The 19970-nt window shown below is 37.0% G+C and overlaps 2 protein-coding genes across 2 annotated transcripts; one reads left to right on the forward strand and one right to left on the reverse strand.

The window, feature by feature from the left end:
- Positions 1-2545: 2545 nt before the first annotated feature.
- LOC143452627 (ATP-dependent RNA helicase DHX33-like) lies at positions 2546-5640 on the forward strand. Its single transcript, XM_076953669.1, has 2 exons — positions 2546-3424; positions 3596-5640. The coding sequence occupies exon 2, from the start codon at positions 3604-3606 to the stop codon at positions 5584-5586; it is 1983 nt and encodes a 660-aa protein (XP_076809784.1). The 5' UTR covers positions 2546-3424; positions 3596-3603; the 3' UTR covers positions 5587-5640.
- On the reverse strand, positions 5630-10980 carry LOC143452616 (deubiquitinating protein VCPIP1-like). The gene is made up of 11 exons (XM_076953661.1): positions 10816-10980; positions 10607-10732; positions 10327-10445; positions 10063-10217; positions 9526-9698; positions 9185-9349; positions 8659-8933; positions 8324-8510; positions 7963-8126; positions 7624-7855; positions 5630-7455 (listed from the first exon to the last, which is right to left on the reverse strand). The coding sequence occupies exons 1-11, from the start codon at positions 10891-10893 to the stop codon at positions 6145-6147; spliced, it is 2985 nt and encodes a 994-aa protein (XP_076809776.1). The 5' UTR covers positions 10894-10980; the 3' UTR covers positions 5630-6144.
- Positions 10981-19970: the final 8990 nt, after the last annotated feature.

A 19970-nucleotide genomic window follows, 5' to 3' on the forward strand; every position in this document is an offset into this window, starting at 1 on the left:
AAGTGAAATATTTTTCAATAACTAAAAGATTTCATTACATACTTGTAAATCCATTTGGATGTGAATGAAAAGCACGATAGTTTTTGACAAAAAAATTGTACAGAGACACAAAATTTGGTCTTTTCACGATACAATAAATCAATGTAAATATAAAAAAGTTTGGCGTTCATGTTGCAAATTTCTTTTAAACATAAAAAGTAGTTCACGATAGTGTGGGAAGGTGAAAGACCTTATAGTCATCTCTGTATGCTGACCCAGTACACAACAGTATTCATAATGGTGACAATGTTTGTGTCCAGGTTTAAATTCTGACACCATACTCACTTGTCTAAAGAAGTCCTTGAATAGAATTGAAGATATGTTGCTAAAATAAAATCTTTTAAATACAGATGTATATATTTCCCATAGACCAAGATGCAAAGTTTAGCGTCTATTAATGCACTCAATACTGTTTTACAAGAGCAACAATGGCACACGTTAGGAGCGCAATTTTGCACCAAATGACTTGGACATAATCGATCAATCGATTTTTACTTGACGAGGTGAAAATATTTGTTTTTTGGTGAAGAATCCATTGTACCAATTTTCGAGACACAATAGAATACACACCTTTTTTAGAAGAATAATCTTTTGCAGTTTCTTTAATTGTTTTCAGAAAAATTTTTGGCAAAAAGCTTTCTTTTTAAGAAGCTACTGCAACAAAAGCAAGTCTTTGCCATTTTGATCTTGCCAAGTGATAGACAAATTAGTGATAGTGATAGACTCTTCTAGATTGATAGACAAAGATGGTATTGACTAGTTATATCCAATTGTATTTTTTACCTCTGTTGGATATATATAATTCTGCCAAACTAACAAGCTAGCATTAAGAATACACATTGCTATTGTTTAGCATGCTGGACTATAGACTGTCTGTAACATATATTTCCAATGTAAGTTTAGCTAAACTTGTTTGCTGTTGTAACAAAACATAAAACGCAACTAGCAGTTGGGGAGCTGAAAATTGACAAACAAAGTTTGAAAGATCAGTTACATAAAAATTTAAAGTGACTTATCTCATATCTTAACTTAAGCCTGCCATAAATTGGGTTTTTAATCGAACATGCACCTTCTACCAGACTGGAAAGTACGGTGGTTTTAAACACAAAATCGTGCAGGCAGTGACGCAAGCTTTAATGTTACAGCAGGAACTTAATTTTAAAGTCTTTGTTTATTTGCCATAAATCGTTGTTCCCACAACTGAATTTGCCTTAAGTTTGTTCATTGTAAATCTGCGTGAGCATGAAAACCATAGGTCTGTAGTAGGTCAGACTACAGAGTTTGGTATTGGCACGTCTCAATACTGCTTGTTATGAGCTTCAGTGCCGCACTTAAGGTGCGTTATTTTGCGCTTAATGGCTAGGACAGAACGGGTCTAGTATACAAGTGCACAACCAGATGACGTCAAAATTTGAGTAGCTGAGATCTAGTATACAAAGGCATCCTGCGGTTGTGCACTTGTATGCATAGTACACCCGACAGAACTTCAGTGCACTCAATTTTTAATTGATGTAAACACTGAATAAGTCAAACTATGTACATTACTGTGTAATTGCGTACCTAAGTGCGTACTTCAATTATGTCTGAGCATTTTTGCGCAACGCATTTGTCAGTTTTGGCTGTTTAGTGCACCCAGAGTCTTGCTGAAAACAGTGATACTCTGTAGTCCGGTCTGTAGGTATATACGTACTCTCTTCGTGCCTGAACATACCATGTAGTTATGCTTAAGCTAGTTCAATTCTGCACGCGTTCAAAATAACCTTTAACTATAACCTTGCGCAGTGCTATATAGTATCAGTTTAAAATCAGCCTTTCTTGTAAATACTATTTTATCCAACTCCACTGTTGCAGGCTCAACTTACTGAACATTTATTGAACAACAGAACCAACCCTGATCCGATAAACATCTTATAAACATAAGTATTTAGCAATTTCTCGTAACCGATTATTTAGTGGTCTTCCTTCACTTGTTTGTAAACAAATGAAAGCCACGAGGTTAGTATTTATTTCTTATTCAATCATTTGCAACTTTTCTTTTAAGAAATTACTTACCCTAAAAAATGATCATTTTTTTCATTTGGATATAACCATCCACTGTCCTCACAACGAACAGGCCCGGAGTTTCAAAATATTAAGCTGCCTCTATTTCACCGGACAATATCGTGTGTTCGAAGCCGTTTTTTACAGTTTATTGTTAACGTACATAACATTTCACAACTTTGTAACCTAAACTCTACAGCACAATCTAATCTAATCCAACTCCAATAACACCTTAAATAGCTAAAAACGACTATTTGCATACTACCATTCTCCTAACCTATCCGCCTATCTCAACAGGTTGCGTAACCTACATACGGCGAAATAGTCTCTTCGAATTATTAATCGGCGTTATTTCTTTGTACAAATTTGGGCCCAATTAAATGGATGCGGATGCAATAAGCGGATTCAACTATACTACCCTTCTCTGCGATTGTCTTGAATTGTCTTCTATTGTACGTACGCCAGTTGCACGCGTTCATAAGCTATGTGTTACTGGCGCAAACATTTTTCATCCAAAAGCATGCAGGCCCCTACTGGAAAGTTTGTAGGCTATGAATTAAGTGCCGGATTTCTCCGGCGCACAATTGCCGTTTGGGACTATATTCTATACCAGTGGAGGGCAAACTGCAGCTCTCCGGCATGTTGTTTGTGGCTCTTCTAGTCGAATCGTAAAATTCCAAAAAAATTGTAAAGGCTTCCAAGATTACCGTTTATGAACGTTTCTCTTATTTCTTTTCTTTATTTAGGTCAGGGTTTGGTTTATGACGTAACACTGGACAGAATCCGAAGAGTTAGTTAACAGCAAGTCAACGCAATTTCATTGCTAAGACAGTAAGCTTTAGCTCAGTTTAGTCTACTTAAATAGCCTACACTACAAAACGAAAACGATGACATGTAATGCCAGCAAAAAACGAAAATGTGAAGATGAAAACAGAGGTTTTAACATTGAGTGGGAAGAAAACTATGCGTTTACTAATCAAGGAAATAAACCTCTGTGTCTAATCTGCAAAACAAAACTGAGCCAAAACAAAGGCTTATTTTTTGTATTGAAATAATTTTGAGGCTCTCTGCGGTACTTGTATTTTCTGCAAATGGCTCTTCCATTGAATACATTTGCCCACCCCTGTTCTATGCAGTATTAAATGCGTTAACTTGACGTGGTGCAAATTTTGTTCATAACATTTATTGGCACATTTATCCGGCGCACTAAAAGCAAACTTTCCACGTTTCCAGTTGGAGTGCAGGCTGCAACTAGTATCGTAAATCCGTTCTACTGGCAGTATTGATGATTGCCTTTCAATCAACCTTTTGCACTTTTTTATTTCATAACACTTATTGTTGTCAAGTGAGTCGAGATTTGTTTTAAAAGTTTGTTAATGTTTAACCATAGATAATTATAACGGCCGGATCTTCCCATTTTCACATTTAAAACCTGCTGCATGGGAGTTCAAAAATAAAAGACCTTAGCATTTCTATAGCTATTGCTTTGTCTTGAATATTTTACCTGTTTATTTAGATTAGAAAATGCTGCCAGAAAAGCCATATAGTCACAAAAATGATGCAACAAAACCTAGCTCAAACGACCTTGAAGAAGAGGTGAAAAGCTTGCCCATTTATTCTGCTCGAAAAAAGCTGGTTGAACAGCTCAGAGATGCAGAAACAACAATTATCATCGGAGAAACAGCAAGTGGCAAGACCACACAAATCCCGCGTTATATATTTCGCAGCGGTTTGTCTGGTAATGGCATGATTGCCTGCACACAACCAAGAAGAGTTGCAGCGATAACAATTGCACAAAGGGTTGCTCAAGAAATGGATGTTGAACTGGGAAAACAGGTCGGTTATTGTGTCAGATTTGAAGATTTCACCTCAACGCAGACCAAAATCAAATACATGACTGATGGAATGCTTCTTCGCGAGTCTATTGGAGACAAACTGCTGTCTAAATATTCTTTCATCATTCTAGATGAGGCACACGAACGAACTGTGCACACTGATATACTTTTTGGCATTGTAAAAAGTGCACAAAAACAAAGGAAGTTATTCAATAAGCCAAAGCTTAAACTCATTGTCATGAGTGCAACAATGGATGTTGACCATTTCTCTCGCTATTTTAGAAATGCACCTGTGCTTTATGTGGAAGGTCGATTGCACCCAATTAAAATCAAGTACACTGCTAAGGAGCAAAGCGATTATGTTAGAGCTTCTTTGGTGACTGTTTTTCAGATTCATCAGGACGAGCCAGCAAATAATGACATCCTTGTTTTTCTCACTGGTCAAGAAGAAATAGAATCTGTTTCTCAAACTATTAAAGACATCTCACTCTCACTCCCTCCTAATCTACCAAAGTTGATCATTTGTCCTCTCTACGCTTCCCTCCCACATCACCAGCAGCTGAAAGCATTCCGACAAACCCCACTGGGATCAAGAAAAGTTGTTTTGTCAACCAACATAGCAGAAACCTCTGTTACAATCAAGGGGATAAAATTTGTTATTGATACAGGAAAAGTGAAGTCTAAACAATTTTATCCTGCCACAGGCCTTGATGTTTTATCAGTCCAGAGGATTTCTCAGGCTCAAGCTTGGCAGAGGGCAGGAAGAGCTGGCCGTGAAAGGCCAGGCGTGGTGTATCGCCTTTACACCGAGGCAGAATTCGAAACATTAACAGCAAATACTGTTCCTGAAATACAGAGAACTAACTTAACTAATACTCTCTTACAGTTGATGGCAATTGGTATAAATGATGTTCTTAATTTTGATTTTATTGATGCTCCATCCAAAGACTCCATTTTGGTTGCCATTAAGGAACTAAAACTTCTTGGAAGTGTCAGCGAAAGTGAAACAGGTAAATACACGCTGACACCCCTTGGTCGAAAAATGGCAGTTTTTCCTTTGGAACCCAAGTTATCCAAGGCAATTCTGTGTTCCGTTGACTATCAGTGCGTGGAAGAGGTCCTGAGTTTGGCTGCAATGTTATCAGTCGATAGTGTACTGTTTACTCCTCAGGCAAAACGAGAAGAAGCGCTTGCTGAGAGGAGAAAGTTTACGGCCAGTGAAGGAGATTTCATCATGTTATTGAACATCTACAGGGCATTTAAACAAAACAAGGGAAACAAAGTTTGGTGTTATGAAAATTTTATCAATGCCAGAAACATGAACAATGTTCTTGACATCAGGAAACAACTTCGAGATCTCTGCTTAAAAGTAAACATTGCTGTAACTTCAAACCATAGAGATATTAATGCTCTTCGGAAATGCTTTTCTCTAGGCTTTTTCATGAATGCTGCTGAACTTCAGCCTGATGGGTCATACAGATCAATTGATGCTCACGAAACTGTGCACATTCATCCCACTTCATGCTTATTTAAATGCAAACCTGCATATGTTGTCTATAGGGAACTTGTACGTACATCGAAATGCTATATGCGCGATCTTTGTGTAGTTGACCCTGATTGGTTGTACGATGCTGCACCCGAGTACTTCCAAAAGAAATTAAAAAAATTATAGACTATTTTTATTTGCTGACAGTTTTTTTCGCTGGAATAAAACGTTTCACTCTTATGTGTTTTATTAAGGTTTGCAATCAACCTGGAAATCAAAGATCAATAAAGAGAAATATATTCGAGCTGATATACTATAAAAATTGCACTTAAAATATTAGAAGTAAACCTTTACCCAAAGTTAGCCTCCACACATCAAGACGTTTTTCACATAAAGTCAAATACTCCTTTGATTAATCATTGGTAACACTTGGCAGCAAAAAAATGCTGACACAAACTAATCAGCACCTGTGAGCTACACAGTGAAAACTTTAAGGTTATGCTCACAAGTGCTAATGCAACATTGAGACGAGGAGGTTTTCATAGAACTGCTGCAGTTCATATTTAATAGTTTTGAACTTTCAAAACATGCAAGGCAACGTTGACACAAAAAAAACACAAAGAAACAGGTACTGTGTGTCTCTGCATGATGTAACAGGAACATCATAACATTTGAAAGTGATCCAAGAAAAAACAAATCAATTAAACTTTCAAGCACAAAAAACTTAAAAGCTGAAATGAGAACTTATGTTTCAGTGTTTGCCTGAATTTCTTTGACTTTTTGAACAAGCATTTCTCTCTGAAAAGCTTTCTCTTCATTGGACAGAGTAGTCGGAACTTCGCCGACTGTGTGAAAGCCTGGTGCTTGGGAATGCGGCTTGATGCTTCTGTCATCAGCAGACAGACTTATTTTTTCTGCTGGTTCAACACCCTGTGGTAGGCCGTGTAATCTCTGTGCCTTTTCTTGGTATTGTGGGAACTGATTCAGTATATCCTTAATATTTCCATCTATAGGATGATGTCCCGTAGGTTCGAGACAGAGTTCAATTCTATCCATATCTCCATTGTACCGAAATATTTTGCCTGGGATTAGTGGTAAGCAGCAATGCATTCCGTGGGTAACACCAATTTCGGTCTTAAACTGCTCATAAAAAACTCCTTCTGGTAAGAATAGGTTTGGCTTTTCCATTGCATAACTCCACATAGAAGTGTGAGCACTTTGTGTTTGAAGATCAATAAGCTCTCGAAGTTTTTCACTCAAAGTTAGGTGCTTCTGCTCTGAGGAACCATTTTCAGTTTCAGCTAACTGGTTTTTCAGCGGGTTGGTCAAATGGTGTTGACCAGCTACTTTATTTTCTTTGCAATAAATTGTAATTTTATCACCGCTTTTCAAACCAAGTGGTGACTCATTTGAAGAAGGTTGTAAGACTTTGGGTGGAAAACCAGATTTCAATATCTGCTCGTCCTTGTCAATCTTGAAAATTTGGCTGATCTTTTCTTTAAGCATATCCAGCGATATATTTTGTTTGAGTTTCACTGTGGCATTTAGACCTTTTTTATCTGACAGTTTGACTAATATTTTCTGATCTTGTCCTGGAGCGGTTTCCGTTTTAACTGCTGCTTTTTCACCGTTTGATTTTCTTTTATTGGGAATAACAGACGAAGATCGGGGTTTGATGTCTGCTGATGTTTTCACAACTTTTTCATTTTTTGCCCTCTCAGTAAAAGCGTCTTCATGCACCAACTGCTTTTGCTTCAGAAAAGCATCGCCCAATTCTTTGTGGTCTTGTAATATACCAAGTAATTCTCTTTCCAAGTTTTGAGTTGAACTATTGCCATCATCAGCATTGTAGCGTCCAACTTCACTGTAAGTTTCATCTGAGCGTTTTTCTGAGATGCCCAAATTGGAACATCTTTCCTGTATGGCACATATCAACTGATTCATCAGATGGTCACTGGTGAAGTCCTGGGGGAAATATTCATTGACAATCCTCTGTGCTTCATGTTGAGCGTTGCTATTCAACTCCGGGTTTGAATCTCCATGAAACCAGGTAATCTGCAAAACATTACCACTACCTTACAAATGCGCTTCTGAAACCGTGACACGTATGACATAGTTACTGATTATGGCATATTATTATTGACATCGACTGATATCAATAATTGACAATGAAACATGTCACAAGCGCCAACGTTACAGAGATATTTAGATTGTTATACTTACAGGAACGGTTATATTTCTTCCTTCCCAATCAACAGTAATAGCAAATTGCTCGGGAAGGTTATTGTATTCTTTTCCAGCCCAGTAATGCTTTTGGCCACAATGACACTTGGTCTTTCCAATGCTTGGTGTGGGAGTAGCGTCACCATCTTCATACTGTATTGTTCCCGTTTTGTCCACTGGTCTGGTTGTTTGGCTGCTACAGAAGCGGCATTCACAACTTCTCAAGTAAAGTCTTCAAAATACGTTACATGTGTTTCGTTACAAGCAATGCTAGAGAGAATGATTTAGCAATGTTGTTTGTGTAAGAAAATGGACATGGCAACCTGTAATATCACTCACTGGTCTGTGTCAGTATCATAAAAACAATCCACTTTGTGAAAAGGAAATGTATAAATTTTGCCAGGTTTTGGCGACTGATGGCATGCGATCATCAAGTTATAAAGCCTTCCACCTGGTTTTAGATCATCTAGAGAAATATTTACATCTTGGAGGGCTTTGCAGGTCTAAAGAAAACATATTTTTTATAAGAAGTAGGTCCACAACACAAGAAAGCTAAAGTTAAAAGCAGACTATAAAGTATAATAACTAATAGCTCATTATGATTAATGATTAAGTATCAATGTAAAAAAGATTTCATAACACAAAACAAACAATCACAATTTAAATGCCACACGTAAAAAGGACTTTGGCAAATACTCACCAAACATCGAAACAGCCTATTTTCCTGGACCGCCTCTTTCGCAATAAGAATTATAGTTTCATAACGCAAGCCTGGTGAGTCGTTTAAGCGATAGGCAAACTTGCACAAGTCTTCCACCAAAACTGCAGCAACATTGTTTTGTTCCAAAAAGATCGTTTCCATGGCCGCTGCTAGCTTGCGCAGATAGCTTGTAACAGAAGTCAATAGTTAAGATTTTAGAACTTTGAAAATAAAAATCAAATCAAAATTGGTTAAGGCTGTAAAAAACGAAAAGTGCTGCTATCTAAGGCTAACAAATTGTAAACAGAAGTAAGTCCAATATTCTAAAAGATTACCTGTTTTTAAGTGGCTTCCCTTCACAAACAGTGATACTCCCATCTTCATTAGGGTTTAGATATTTTTGTGCAGTTTCCACGGGAATACCCCAAACTCTGGGAATGATTGAACTTGGTATTTGAGGGGATGGTTTGCCTTCAATTGCCACCAGCGGTACAAAGTGGTTATGCGCACTTCCACTCCAAGCAACACAGATTGGCGATTTATTGCACTGTTCTGGGTTAATCAGAGCGGGGACAAACAGTCCAGTATAATCACCAGCATTTTGCATTTTCTACAAAGAATACAACCATTAACAATATTTTATTGAAAGCCCTTAACAGCATAGAAACAGTTACAATATGCCTTTAACAATACGTTAAATGAACATAACTACTGTGCCATAGTAGGTAATCTTCAGGACATATCACAATGAAAGCCCCGCTAATTATGAAACGAACAGGCAATTAATGGTTAGAGTATGATAATTATACTGGTAATTATTGTTATCTGCAGATATTATAGTAGATATTCAAAATGTAACACCTGGAGAGAATCCAGAAGCATGATGGGACGTTTCAGCACATTGCACAAACCGAAAATATGCATATTTCCAAGACCAACAGTTAACCCACCACTGCTAAAATATGGACCAGCTTCATCGATAATCATCTTCCAGTCTTCCTTGTCATGAAACTCTTTGAAAAGCTCCTACACAAATCAAAAAAATACTGATAGCAATTAGTAAAAATTTTTCTTATCAGTGGAAAATATAACTTAATCTTGAAGTTAGACCTTGAATTTCCAATGACATTGGTGAGGCAATACCTTCAAAATGGCATCATGGGTTTTTGAGACCTTTGCTATATACTGCGCTTTATTCTTACCATGTATGTTGATAAACTTTGTTCTAAATGGTCTTGAAGATTTCTTCTTAAGCTGTGCCAGAATAACTCACGACCGATTAAGGCCCGAGATATGGCATGCACCAAACAATGGCCATCGCCATCTACATGTACAGGAACAATACATTCTTTGCCATTATGATGCTTCAAAATATCTGGAAAACAGACAGACTTAGTTGAACACAATACAGGATATCTAATATTGGATGAGAAATCCTTCTTTTCTAGTGCACCTTCATTATTTTATGAACTCAATGTGCTGGCGCCAATGGGAAGCCACTATCATAAATTTACATATTATTGAATTTGTGTTTACTAGCATTAGCATTCAACAAGCGTTTCACATGCTACAGAGAATGATCTCAGAACCAAAGATGTTCCATTGTCTACTAGCAATCATGTATAACAGCCTTGATTTCAATTAATTTAATAAAATTATTCGCTTTGATGTTTATCAAAATTCTAAAGCTTTTCAAATACATTTGCCAAATTAGTATGGAATCCTATAGAATATGATACCTAAGATATCACTGAGGTAATCAAGGCTTCCAGACTGATCCTTGCCGTAACCAACAGTGTCCATGTGGTCGGGAGAAATGGAGAAAGTGCGATTTCCCAGAACTTTTCCGCAATCGATAAACTCTGAATGGCCGATTTCAGTCAGCAGCCTTGCACTAAGCACAAGAAAGTAAAAGAAAGAAAATACAACCCACAACCTGAAGGAGTAGTAGAGTAGAGTGGGTGGTTTTTGTAGGCTGAAGCTTAGATGATTAAGCATCTTACTTTCCACCTTTATCCATCCCATATAAAGTTAAAAATGGAGAAAGTATTTTGCAAAAGAAGTTGGAAAGACCGTTTACTCTCACAAACTCTGATCCCTTTGTAAACTTGCATTTTGTAACCTACAAAAAGTTGAATAATATAAATTCGTAAATAGGCAACCAGAATGCAAAGTAGTAGATTAAATGATGCCATTTAACTGAAAGTGAAATTAGCTAACTAACGTGGGAAAGCAATTATTTTCTTGTAGCATTTAACAATATTAACTAACATCAGACTTTACCATTTTTCGTAATGCTATTTTCCTGTCAGGTAAAAAGGTGTTCAAAATCGCTTCATGCTTAAATGTCTGCCCACAGTTTTCGCAAACAGCTGTGTTGCCAAATGACGGACAAAAGTAAATTTGTTCCTGCAAAAAATCAGCAATATATTAAGTAAACATGTGGTATAAACAAAAAAAGCTACAATTTTATTTAAATAGTCTTTCGTTACCTCACAGACTTGATCAGGACAAGTGCCACAGAAAATTTTTGTACTTGACTCCAAGTCAGTAGCAGACAGAAAGTCCATTTTGCATCAACTTTAGCTTTGTTCTGTTTTTATACAGATTATGGCTTAACTTTAAAATGACGTAAACCCTAATAAAAACATTTCCACGGAAACAAAATGTATGCAAATATATTAATATACCTATTTTTATAAGCTCATTGGAAAATATTTCTTCATCACATAGGTTATTTTATTGTTTATAAGATTGTTGAAACCATACAATTTACATATTTCGGATGAGAAAGTTTGTAAGGGATTAAAAACAGCAAATGCTTATAAACAATTAAGCACAGTCTTTGATACTTGCTGTGCGAGAATTTCTCCTACATAACAAACTTTTCAACATGATGTACACTCATATGGTAAAAGAAATAAACAAGCACAGCCATTACCACTGACCCCAACGCACTTATTCGACATTGATGTCAATGCATGATTCTTTTCTTTCACAATCTTTCCTGCTCAGATTTTTTCTTTCATGGAACAAAATAGATCGACTGATCAAGACTTTCTTGTAAAACACTCCTATGCCAAACTGTACCAGTTATCACTACAAATGCATATTTATTTGGACTAAAATTATTAAAAATGACTTTTTTCACTCTCGGACTATCACTGCAGTCTCTCATCTTCATTAATGGAATTGGTGCCATTGAAACCAAGTTTTGTATTGAGCATCCAAAATTGGATTGAATGACTGCCCACTGAACCCTGAGTTTTGCATATATGTTGTAATGCATTTAGTACATCATTTTTAGTTGATAATTAGCATACATTTCAATTCACTGACTAGCGTAATTGCCATTTACCGTACTAATATTTTCCTACTTTGGTAAACGGCGGCCGCTGCAGTAAGTGTTTACTTCACCGCCTCCCATTTACCAAAGTAAAAAAATACCAATTGTATAACAGGCCGTTTACCGAAGCAGCTTTTTTTAAATTCAGAAACCGGCAGCCGGTGAAATAGACGGTTCCTTAATTTAAAACTAATCCTTTCCGACCCAAACTCTCACCTCTCATGACTAAACTGTGTCAAAAATAACTTCGGACAAAAGAAGAAAACAAACAATAACAAGACTTGAACCTGAGCATAAGAGTCCCATCGTTAATCACTATGCTACCGCATTGCTTTTTTCTCCTCGTCTAATATGACAGTCATAAACCCATCAGCGAAAATCTGCCAATCACTGCACTGTGATTCAGCAACTTAGGCAAACGGATGTCGGTGAAATATTCACTTCGTTTTAATATTGGCATGGCATAATACAAAGACCCTAAGTTTTTCAGCGTAAATTTCCGTGTATTCCATAGTTGAAAGTGTGGCGACTGCACGCATGAAATTCATCATCATGCACGGCAAATATTGTACTCACTATGCTGATTTATGGTAAATAAAAAAGAAAAACTGGTTGTTTGAAGGCCAAATTATGATAAACAAAAATTTTAGGCTTCAGTGCATGCCATCAGGCCAAAATTTATGCGTTTATACGTACAACTTCTTGTCGAAATTTGCCATTGGTTACCAGCGTCGAATTTTAGTGGGTGTCTCGGTGCCATGTCAACCAAATTTTGAATTGGGCATCCAACATTGAGCTGAATGGATATTGTTTTTTTTAATGATTGGTCTTCACTGCACAATGAGGTTGCCCATGTGACTGATGTCTGGATAAAGCCATTGTTTAAGGTGTGATCTGTGCCTATCTATGCTATCCACACAGCATGAAGAGGTTGTTATAAGAGATGTATTTGCAACAAATAACTCTGACAATTGTGACCAGACGGCCGGGCCATTTGGGAGAAAAACAGCAGAGCTTATATGAAATTTTAGCCCTAAAAAGCTGCTTGGTTGCATGTGTCTGTTGGCAGGTTAAGCTTAGTTTACTAGAGTTGGGCATCTAACTTTTTTGAGGGACACCAATTTTTACAGAATCAGGATGGCCAAGGTAGGGATACGCCATACGTCAGGATTTTCCCTGACATGTCAGGGAAGTTAGTGTTCAAATCTGCGTGAGGGAGAAATGCTATAATGTACTTAAAAGTCTGGGATTTTTTAAAATTGTATTTTAATCCAAGTTTTTCTAGGTTGTCACCTTTTCTCCAACTTCTCTAGGTCGCGAACATTCTCGGCTTGTCAAAACTGTCTGCTTTAAATCTGTCTGCAACTCGTTTATGACGTAAGTTGTTTACTACCTTTTAAGATAAGATTTTTAAGAAAGAAATAAGATGACCATTGAGAGAATGAAAGGAATTTTAACACTTCAGTACTACTTCAAAAGCATGTCTTGTGGGGAATTTTATGTGTTTTTGAAGTCCAACAAGAGCTTGTTGAAGAAAATCGGATCTTTGAAAAACCACGATTGGTATGAGGGAGAGTAGAGTACTGTTTATAAACTGTTATACATTCATTACTTGTAATCACCTTGGAGCGTATTTTGTAAAAATTCTGCGCTAATTTTTGTTTTCATAAATGTTTCTGTATAGAAGAAAACTTGCATTCCTGAATTACAATGCAACATTTCTTTGCTGTTTTTGTATTGTTTCGTGTTTATCCTTCTTTCACAAAAAAAAACAATGACAGCAATGTACTTTGGTAATATTCTAAAGTTGGTTAATGCAACTGAGGTAAATTTTTCAGGGATTGCGCATTATCAAATATGGTAAACCTAGGCCAAGGGCATCCACTAAAAACAGATAAGGGCTACTGGGCACTGGGCTACTTTTCAGTTGGGCCTAAGGTACTAAAATGCAAGCTTTCATAAGAGCCCCTTGGACAATGAACGTTCTTATGTTGCATTTGTGATTGGAATTTTTTATAAAATTCATACGAGTGATCCACGAGCATAAAATCATAGACTAGTTACAAGAAAAGATTGCTCTAGGCTACCATTGCTTTATATTAACATAAACAATGCACCAAAAGTACCTCACCGAAAATAAATTACTTAATACTCCTAAACTCTAAAAAACTTAGAAAAGATAACTTAGGGTATCAGTCAACTCACAAACTGAGCCTGGCACTTCCTTTTTTTATGGCAAATGTTGGGGATATTTAGGAAAATCCCTTCCTGTATTTTTTTCTTGTAGACATCACATTTCTTCAAATCAAAAAAAAGCTAATAAAATTTGGTAGTTTGCATTGCTATAAAGAAACTATCTTCCTATTTTATTACAAAACAATCTTTAACTTGAATTTGAAATTAAAACTATTGGATCCCAGCAGCATGATATTAGATCAGAAATATTGAATAATTTTCTACCCTGAAGAAAGTGATTTGGCAGCTTTAATTTACACAGTCTCCTCGGTAGTCGAGTAGTTCGACCGCTGGTCTCGCAATACATGTGGTTCAGGTTTCGTGTTCGATACCCAGTGACGTCATACAATTGTAATACATGACGACATTCTTCGAATTTCACTGAAGATAGGCATAGTTTGGTGACAGATGTGACAACAGGGATACCACATTGCAAAGTTACTTCGATCTTACTGCTAGTTGTAACAGTTTGAGTTTTATCTTCTATATTTTCTAGGCTCGAATTGTAAGCGATCCGAAATACCAAGCGCTGTGACTATTTCACCAGAAAAATCGTAGGCTACGTTTGAAGCTATTTTTCACAGCTTTCTTGTTAATCTAAATTAAACGGTATAACATAGTAATCTATAGGCTACTTTAACATAGCCTTAACGAGACTTACCTTCTAATCTAGGGTTGCCATACCGTCCGGAAAATTCCGGACATGTCCGGAATGTAGGGTTAAATTTTGCGTCCGGGAGGAATTTTAAAAAATGCTCAAATGTCCGGAATTTTATGATGGGCGTTTTGGGGGAATTAGAATTGCGGGAATAATCCTGTAAATCAGGGGTGTCCAACACGTGGCACGCGACGTGTCTGACCTAGACCCTAGCCTAGAGATCACCAGAGGTCAAATCAGAAATAGCCCAATAGCCTAGTGAATTCACGACACTATGTTCAAAAATCCACTCAGGTATACAATGGATAGGCAAAGCATTGCTAGTGTGACGTCATATTGACAGACAATGTGTTCATACCTCATTTTTAAAAACCGCTAGTGAGCACTAAAGAGTGTCCGGATTTTAGGCCACGAAAATATGGTAACCCTATTCTAATCTAAATCTAACTTGAAATACAACCTAAGTTATTAAAATCTATTGTTGGTATGCCCACTGCCCAAGTCTAACCGCTTATCTTTAACAACGCGCCAATTGCCTGGTTAAATATTCAGGTCAAGAAAATGCTACAAAGCTTTTTTAACAATTTTAGTCTAGGCAGGGCCGAATCAAACAATTACTGCGAGGCCCGTGGCAAATTTTACATTGTTCTTTTGGAAATATATAGGAAGTGACTATTTCATCTAAAGTAGGTCACATAACTCATTGCTAAAGATTAATATATAAGCGGTTGCCGGTTAGGTTAACAGAATGGGCATACAAAAGGTTGGCTTTAGTTATGGCTGCCACAGTTTTACCGAAAGAATGCGTGCGCTTAAAACTATTTTTCACAGTTTGTTGTTAACGTAACTTAAATTTTATGACATAGTAACCTAAATTTACCTAATAATCTAAACCTAATCCAACTCCAATAACAACTTAAATAGCTAAAATCGCCATTTTGCATACTCATTCTACTAGCCCAACCGCCCATCTTTAACAACAGGCTGCGTGACCTTCATGCGGTGAAATAGTCACTTCGTTCAGTTATTTAGGGTTTAGTTAAAGTTAGCTTCACATTACAAAGTAGATTTGGGTTAGGTAAAGGTTTAGATTAGGCTACTTTTTTATAATATTTAAGTTACTGTAAGTCGACAAGAAACAGTGAAAAATATAGCTAGTTCCAACGTATTCAATTTTTTCCGGTGAAGTGTTGGCAGCCAAGTTTATGAAACTCCCAGATAATAGAATCAATACCGTAAAATGAAAAAGCTTTTCAGGTGAATTAAACATGATATTTACTTGCGCACTGCCCTTTAGTTCGGGGGGCCTGTGACTACGGCCACTGCGTTAATCCGGCCCTGCGTCTGGGACATTTATAGAACCTTCTAATTATAATCCTTATAGGCGTGCTTCTGGTCGTAATCGAAGCTTTCAACGTGTTTTTTATCTTGCTTTGCTCGTTTTCTCTCCGTGGACAATTAATCGTCATCCTTTATTAATCATACCCTCGACTACCGAGCTTAATAGCTACCAGCATCGTGTCGTTTATTTTTCGACATTAAAGATGCAGAGCAAAAATTACAATGCTAACCGTCACAGTTACAGCACAATAAAGAAGATGCTCACGAACCATTAACGAATAGGGAAGAGTGACAAAGCCCCAAGGGTTTGAAACATGCAGGATGGCAATAATGCAATTGTCCTATATGATGGTATATGGTTTGGATGGGCAACGAAGCAACAAAATTCAGTAGGCTATGGTTAAGTTTTGAGAAATGTGTCATAGCAGACATACTCACAAACATTACAAATATTGGTATTAACTAGGGATGGGCCGATACGAACCTATACCAGAATAGATTCGCCGAATATCGCCTTTATGGAAGATTCAGGCGAACACGAACACCAACAATGGCGAACCCGATTACAATATTACTTATTAATTTACTGACTTTCGTAAAAAATGATGATCTAATTTCCCAACAATGTTAAACTAGAGTCAGCAGTACTTATAATGAAGGTCGTTTTCCTAACGATTTTTCTTTTTTGATCGCTTTTTAAACACTGTTTTTTGAAAGAAAGCGATTTGTTTATCGATTACGTCATTTTAGAAGCAAGACTTGACAACTTTTGGAGGAAATTTTATTGTTTGGTTCTAATACGAATAGATTCGGGATTCGTTCGTGTAGACTGTAGACCTTCATGATATTCGGGTTCGCACGAACACGAATAATCTTCCTCGCGACACATCCCTAGTATTAACAACTAAGATTGATTATAGCCTTATATAACAAGTTACGAAATTTGAATTACAGAAACAACAAATATTTTTAGGCGCACAACAAGCTGATGGCTAAGTCAAACTGCGCAACAGATTTAAGGCTGCCACTATTTTACAGGAGAAAAATCGTGCGTCCGAAGATATTTTCACAGCTCCTTGTTAACCTACCTTAAATGTTATAACATAGTGACCTAAATCTACTTTCTAATCTAAATGTAACTCCAATAAAGCCTTAAATAGCTAACATCAACATTTTGCATACCCGTTCTCCTAGCCTAAGCTCCTGTCTTTAACAAAATAACAACAGACTGCGTGACCTACACATGGTCAAATAGTCACTTCGTAGATTTAAGCTCCAACCCAGTGACCCGAATTCCGTTTCAGTGGTCTAATGAAAGCACAGTATTGGGGTCACGACTCACGAGTGCACTTAAACATGAGCTCTAATGATCAGAAATTAAATAGAGTAGGCCTATTGCCATTAGAATGGTAACTATATCATGCTTGTACATTTCCATGAACATCATGTAAAGATATACGCCGACCATGCACACTACACACTAGCGATAAAAAAACGTTGAGCTATTTTAAAATAACACGTTATATTATATGGGCTAATCAGAAAACACAGTGTCTGACTGGCTGTTATTGATTCTTCCCCAAGATCGTCTTGTAAGAAATTTTAATTTTGAATATACACAACCAGCTGCAGCATGAGGGAGACTTGATAAGACGGTCATGTTAAATTTTGCTGACGGTAATAGAATTGCCATGGCAACCCCAAAACCCCCATTGCCAAAACAACCGCACGTTACACAGCTGAGTTGAAAACCACGTGATACCACGCGCAGTAATTGCAACCATCATATATTAAGAACTTTTAATCGGCAGCGTGACCACTTTAGGTTTTCTTGGCTCTATGGAGCCAGTGGCGTGTCATAAAGAACCTTTTTATATACCTTAGTAAGCAAAGCATAGCACGCAGTGTTGTTGTGTCTTTTTTGTTGGACTTCTGCTGTAGAAATAGACTTACACTTTGTGACTTGGACTAACTGTATGCTACATGTCATTATCAACCATGATGGACATACAAGTCAATAAGTTATCATGTAATTTATAAGTAGGTCTATTGATGTCAAAATTATTGTAATTTGATATGAAAAAAGTTAATCAGAGCAAGTAACCATGCGGTGGACAAACTCTTTAATTTATTATAAAAAAAATAGTGTTGCTGTTTTGATTAACAACCGATTTAAGTAAAGTTAATGGAAGTGTTTCGGAGATAGTGCTCAACCGCTATGGCTGTTTTTGTATTGTACGCAAGAAAGACGCACAACAGAAAAAGTAATCAAATTACAATTTGATCACATTCAATTTAAAAATTGGATAAAAGGATATAATAAAGTAAATGAAAACAAGAATAACAGCAAATTAAATTTTCGTCTCAAACTCAGGCAGGTTGACAGAAATTTAAACATTTGAGCAAGTGATCATTCAACAGAAGCACTTGTAATGAGACAATTAAACGAAAACGCATCGAAAAAATTTAGGAACTTAAATGGCAGTTTTAAGGGTAATGTGAACGTCCTGTCTTATTTTGAAACGTGGGGATTGATACACAAAATCGTAATACGGCAAGCGATCGAGTACACAAATGATATTCCAAAAAGGTAAAGAAAGAACGAGAAAACATCTGTGTAATACTAAGAAAACCTATTCATATGAAGGTTTAACGTGTTAGAAAGTTGGGACTTTGTTTGCAATCATTAACAATTTTATTTATTTCGTGGTCGCTGCTATCTATGGTTTCTGGTGCGGTAAAAAAGGCGCGTTCAATGTTTCTGCCTAAGAAGTTGGGCAGGAAAGCTTGTGCATTGTAAATGCTATTATTTCTGAGCTTCCATATTTCATGTTTAACGGAGGTGATTAACATTGTAAGAACCTGCTCTGTCTGTTTCTTGTTCTTTGCTGGGCAATCGAAGTTTCCCATATCTTTCTGCGTGTATTTGCTATGTTGCAAACCGATGTGTTTTTGCGCAAAATTTCGGGTTCTTGCCCATATTTGTCGGCTAGGGTTGCACTGGTAAAATACGTGATCGGCAGAATCTGTCCTTTTCGAGCAAAAAGGGCATCTCAAATTTGGATTTTGTCGGTTTAAACCTAATTTGGTTCTAAAAGGTAGAATGTTTTTTACGGACCGACAGTTAAAAGTTTTTAAATAGTTGGGTAGGTATTGCGAGTGGACTCTTTTCTATCTGAGTGGAGATCCGACAGAGTGGATATTTCGTGGTGAAATAGATTTTATCACTCGCTGATATACTTTTTCCAGAGGGGTTCCCGCCAGCTCAGTTTTCGACAGATTATAATGGCTGATAAAATCAAAAATTTTCTTGTATTAAGCGCCGGTTGTTTGGGGGTGGGGAATATTATTTAATCGGATGACATGTAGGGTTTCTGACATAAAATGGCCCATTTCGTATTCAGCGTATTTCACGTGAATGGACACCGCTTTGTTTAGAATCCTGGCTCTACAGTATTTTTCTATGATTTTCGCGTATGCTAAATCTGCGTAAATCTGGAGTTTGGGGATGTCGTAACGTCCTTCGAGTTTGGGCTGTTGTAATTCCTCGATATTGATTTCACTTTGGCTTTCTGCAATATAATTTATCAACTGTTATTTGAGGTTTTTGGCAGCGCCTGCGGTGATTGGGTACATACGCGATGCGGTTAAAACTATGGGGAGAATCTTAGACTTAATTAGGATTGTTTTTGCTTCGTAAGTTGCTTACGATTCTTTCAAAAGGTTTAGTTCGCTTTTGGTTTTCTTTAGTATTTCTTTCCAGAACTGTTCTAAGTCTACGTTGCCGATGTCGTATCCAGTAAATGAATTGTTTCGGTAGACCATTTCGTGTTTGGCATAACTACTTTACTGGGATCTACTGTAAGTTAATTAGCAGTCCCGTTGTTTTATCTGGATTAAGCGTTAAACCTGACGAGTATGAAAATTCTTTTATAGTTGATAGGGCATATTTTAGCGACTTCATATTTCTTAGGCACAAGGTGGTGTCGTCCGCGTAACACACAACAATTGGTGTCTCTCCTTTCCGCAACATCTGGTGTCTCTCTTTCCCGTCAGTGTGAGGCCTT

Source organism: Clavelina lepadiformis, chromosome 1 (genome assembly GCF_947623445.1).
Source record: "Clavelina lepadiformis chromosome 1, kaClaLepa1.1, whole genome shotgun sequence".
Lineage (NCBI taxonomy): Eukaryota > Metazoa > Chordata > Ascidiacea > Aplousobranchia > Clavelinidae > Clavelina > Clavelina lepadiformis.

Excerpts from the sequence above, each read along its gene's own strand:
- LOC143452627 (XM_076953669.1), top strand. The coding sequence starts at position 3,604 with ATGCTGCCAGAAAAGCCATATAGTCACAAAAATGATGCAACAAAACCT.
- LOC143452616 (XM_076953661.1), bottom strand. The coding sequence starts at position 10,893 with ATGGACTTTCTGTCTGCTACTGACTTGGAGTCAAGTACAAAAATTTTC. Across the intron at positions 9,350-9,525 it reads AAAGTTTATCAACATACATG|GAGCTTTTCAAAGAGTTTCA; the intron begins GTAAGAATAAAG and ends TGATTTGTGTAG. Across the intron at positions 7,456-7,623 it reads GAAGAAATATAACCGTTCCT|ATTACCTGGTTTCATGGAGA; the intron begins GTAAGTATAACA and ends AATGTTTTGCAG.